This window comes from Cibotium barometz, chromosome 44 (assembly GCF_041138505.1).
Source record: "Cibotium barometz isolate CiBa-2024 chromosome 44, ASM4113850v1, whole genome shotgun sequence".
NCBI classification, from domain to species: Eukaryota; Viridiplantae; Streptophyta; class Polypodiopsida; order Cyatheales; family Cibotiaceae; genus Cibotium; species Cibotium barometz.
This window is the reverse complement of record NC_141089.1, coordinates 3,981,774-3,985,580: the sequence shown is the minus strand read 5'-3', so window position 1 is coordinate 3,985,580 and position 3,807 is coordinate 3,981,774. Positions and strand designations below refer to the sequence as shown.

The 3,807-nt window shown below is 45.8% G+C and overlaps 1 protein-coding gene across 1 annotated transcript; it reads right to left on the bottom strand.

Moving 5' to 3' along the window:
* Window positions 1-941: 941 nt before the first annotated feature.
* LOC147612875 (uncharacterized) lies at window positions 942-3,303 on the bottom strand. The gene has a single exon (XM_086782142.1). It carries the CDS (start codon window positions 2,747-2,749, stop codon window positions 1,319-1,321), a length of 1,431 nt encoding a protein of 476 aa, XP_086638268.1. The 5' UTR covers window positions 2,750-3,303; the 3' UTR covers window positions 942-1,318.
* Between the last annotated feature and the right edge of the window lie 504 nt (window positions 3,304-3,807).

Below are 3,807 nucleotides of genomic sequence, written 5' to 3'. Positions count from 1 at the left end.
AGCATCAACTTGGTTCACCGCCCAGGCATGGTTGTTTCAGATATCATCTTCCAATCTGCAAAGGCTACCTGCTCCAAATTTTTCATTTCTAAAGTTCAGAGCATCAAAGACTAAGCCTAGCCATAATTTGGCAAAATTTAATCAGAATTCTTATAGCTGGAAAATTTTGACATTTTAAAGCTTCAATCAAGTATCATATTTGTTCTTGCCCCCAAGAAGGTTGTAAAAACGACCCCTCCCACCTAGAGATGCCAATCGCTACTGCCTGCATCTTTCAAAAAAAACCCTTCTAATGTAACCCTTCTCTTGGGTTCCATACCAAATTACATTTCTTAAGATCCATTAAACCCTGCACTGACAAAACTGCCTTTGTTAGCTCATTTAAAGGCAATCACATCTTATGACAAAGAAACCACTTTTAAGTACCTGGTAAGCAGACAAAAGACCATAAGCACCCCATCTACTTGACTGCTCCCAAGAACTTGATTTCGAAAGGTCTGGCTAATATTGTCCAAGACATTCATAATACATTCTTCACCTGAAAAACAGCCGCATTTTGAAAGTCCCTCCCTAGACATCATCTATTGCTAGCTCTGATAACAACAGCAAGCAATTTGGAAGGGCTGCTAGTGCTGGAATTTTGTTTGGCCCATATGAAGAACAAATAGGACTCAACCCTGACCAAAACAGGGCTAAGAATGAAAGGGCAAGACCTTATCATTCAACAGGTCCTCCACCGTCCCATCACAACTAGTATAGACACCGGTACAAACAGTAAAAAGAAACAGTTGCTTGTAAGAGAAACAAGTAGCACCTAGCAGCAGGTCTATTGGACTTTTAAACCTTCGTGCATATTAATAAAAGCAAATCCTAATACAGAAACAAAAATGTGCTTTCTGTAAAATAAGAGTAGCTTTCAAAACATTGTACACAACATTATCTGGAAAGATTGTTAGCAAAAACAATTTAACACTTTACATCTATCCAAAAAGTCAATATAATAAAACATGTAAGGCTTGGCTACAAAAAGAAAAAGCATAACACTTAATATTGTTCAGGAATGTATCATGTAGACCCTAACAACACACAATGACAAAGCACTAGATCTCACAACCCAGATGGAAGCACACCACCTAATAACTGCCGAGGTCCATAAACAAGCCCCATGTAAACACCACTGAGTTAACAACTCATAAGTAAAGACACCTGAGCCGTACTAGAGTAAGTAATGCACAGCCACAGGTACATCTAGGTAGATATGTACAGAGTCTTATAATCAGTTATGTAAGGTTTCGAAGTTCAGATATTTATGTAAAACCTAGTTTTTCCCTAACTGAGGTGGCAAATACACCCTCACTTCCCTCTCCTCTGAAAAACGAGTGTGCTTAGGAACCATGATTTCCAGACCTGCACTTGCTTCCACATAGAACGCCTTCAACTCGGCATTGTCAGGTATCCTTGTTGCCAAGGGAATCTCACGAACAAACTCACCTTGAGGACAATGCTCCGGGTTCTGATCTGTCAACTTGAATGTCCTCTCACCCCTCGTAACCATTGGCATTCTCGCTGTGCTGAAACAATGAACTTTCACCACACCATGCGTAGCAGTGTTGAGCCAAGAGACCCTCAGCCTTTTCATATCGGTGAAAGGCAGACTAACCATTACCAAGTAACCCTTCTCATCTTCATAAATGCTCTTAGCTCCCGTTACTGGCCCGGATGCCTTCGCTATAACTCCTGAGGAATATGCAAGCCAGTGGGGCTGCTCACCTTGCTGAATTTCTTCCCCCAGTATTTCCCCTGAATGGCTGCCATTTGGAGCACAGCACTCCTCATCATTGCCGAGCACCGTTTCACATTTGCGTTTCTTCTTAAGCGATGGAGAGCCAGTGAAGCTACTCCCACCCATCTGGCCAATCAGCTTGCAGGACAAATTCAGAGTTGAGTCACCAAAGTCGCCTGCAACAGATTTAGGGGACTGTTGCTTCTTGGCTGAGCCATTGGACACATCTGACCTGTCAAACTCCAAGTCCGTGCACGGTAGCGTACGCCATGCTGAATAATCACCTGCCTCCAAAGGCAAAGTACAGTTCAGATCTCTGCCAGTAAGCTCCATCCATCTTTTCTGAACTTCCTCGCTTACAAGGGATAGATTTGGACTTCTCACAACTTCAAGCCCATGGACACACTGCGGATTGGATAACCCTCTGTAATGTTTCCTCTGCATCCGGTGAGAGCGATTGAACCCTTTCTCTACACTAAAAGGGAACTGCGGTTCTCCGAATCGGGCATGTCCGTTCATGTAGCTTCGCAGTTGCATCTTACCCAAGGCATTCTCAGGCCTCTTGCGGAAAACCCACATGTACATGTTCTCCATATCATGCTGCACCATGAACTGATTGAGTCGGAGGCCCAGTTTATCAGTCCGAGAAGGCTTGAAATAGTGATTAAAGAAGAACCACGCTCCCCAAATGCTGTCTGCTCGCCTGGCCAGCCTTTTTCCCTTGGAAAGGGCAAAGGAGCGGACGGTGAGATTGACATCGAGTTCAGGTGACTCCGACGAAGGCAGCCAGGGGGAAGGGGTGCCCATGTCTGGGGAGGAGAGTGGCAGGTTAATGTCCGGGGGGCAGCCGGCCACAGCTGGTTGATGTACTCGCGATACTGCGGCTTCTTCGTGGACATTGGTGTCTATGGAGAGCAGGGTGGAAGGGCTCTCCATGGAGAGCATGGTGAGGAGGGCTTCAGTCATTGTAGAGAGTACACCTTGCAGATGGTTATGATGATGATGATGATGATGATGATGAAGGATGTGATGACAATACCTGATGATGATGATGATGATTATGTTGATGCTGCCATAGAAAACCTTGTTCTGCTGCTGCTGCAGCAGACGGGGACACCTTTGGAAGGAAGGCAAGCTCCCTTACTTCCAGGCTCCCTTCATCTTGAAAAAGGCATTAAGCCTTCTGAGAGGGGCGGAGAAGGTAGCGGAGGGGACGAGGGAGGAGGGCAGGCGGAAGACCTTGATGGAGAGCATCGCAGATCGGAGGCGCATGGGGGAGTGCTGGTCCGGGGGCAACATTAGAGAGAGAGAGAGAGAGAGAGAGAAGGGGGGGGGAGGGGGGGGCTATGCAGAGATGTGAAGAAGGTCTGAGGTTTTTAAGCAGGCACGCAAGCAAAGCAAAACGAAGCAGGAAAACGAATGCTTGGTAGGGCACAAAGAGGCAAGAAAAAACGAGGACTGATTTATCAGATAAGAACAAGAGAGGAGGTGGGTGGGCGTGTGCGGAGCGCTTCGGCGTGCGTGTGGGTGGGTGTATGTGGCTGGCCTTTACTTTTGGGCGCACACCACCCACATGCGGATGAAAAAGAAAAAGACTGGCAGAACACACCAGAAGGGACTGGTCCCATGGTCCCTTAACAAAGCAGGCATAACTTTCCCCTGCAGCACTCAAGAGGGGGGATGTGTCTCCAAGGAGAATATGCTCTCACAAGCCCACCAAAAGTTCAAGGAGCACGGCTTGCATTCACACCCACCGATAAACTCTTAACACACTCCTAAGTGGTCTGCTCCATCTCTACATTTTTCAATAACATTCTCTTATCAGTCCCTCTACCCTAGTGCTTTGCTTTTTTGGTTTGCCATGAGACCATGACACTAAGAGCATCCATGAAGATGAAGTAGGATCTATGGGACACTCGACTCTTCAAAAAAAAGATATGAGAGAATATTGCCACTATTATAAAAGAATTCAGAATTCTTTTACAAGAGTGAATATTAAAAATTATTCAAGTATTGCCGCCGCT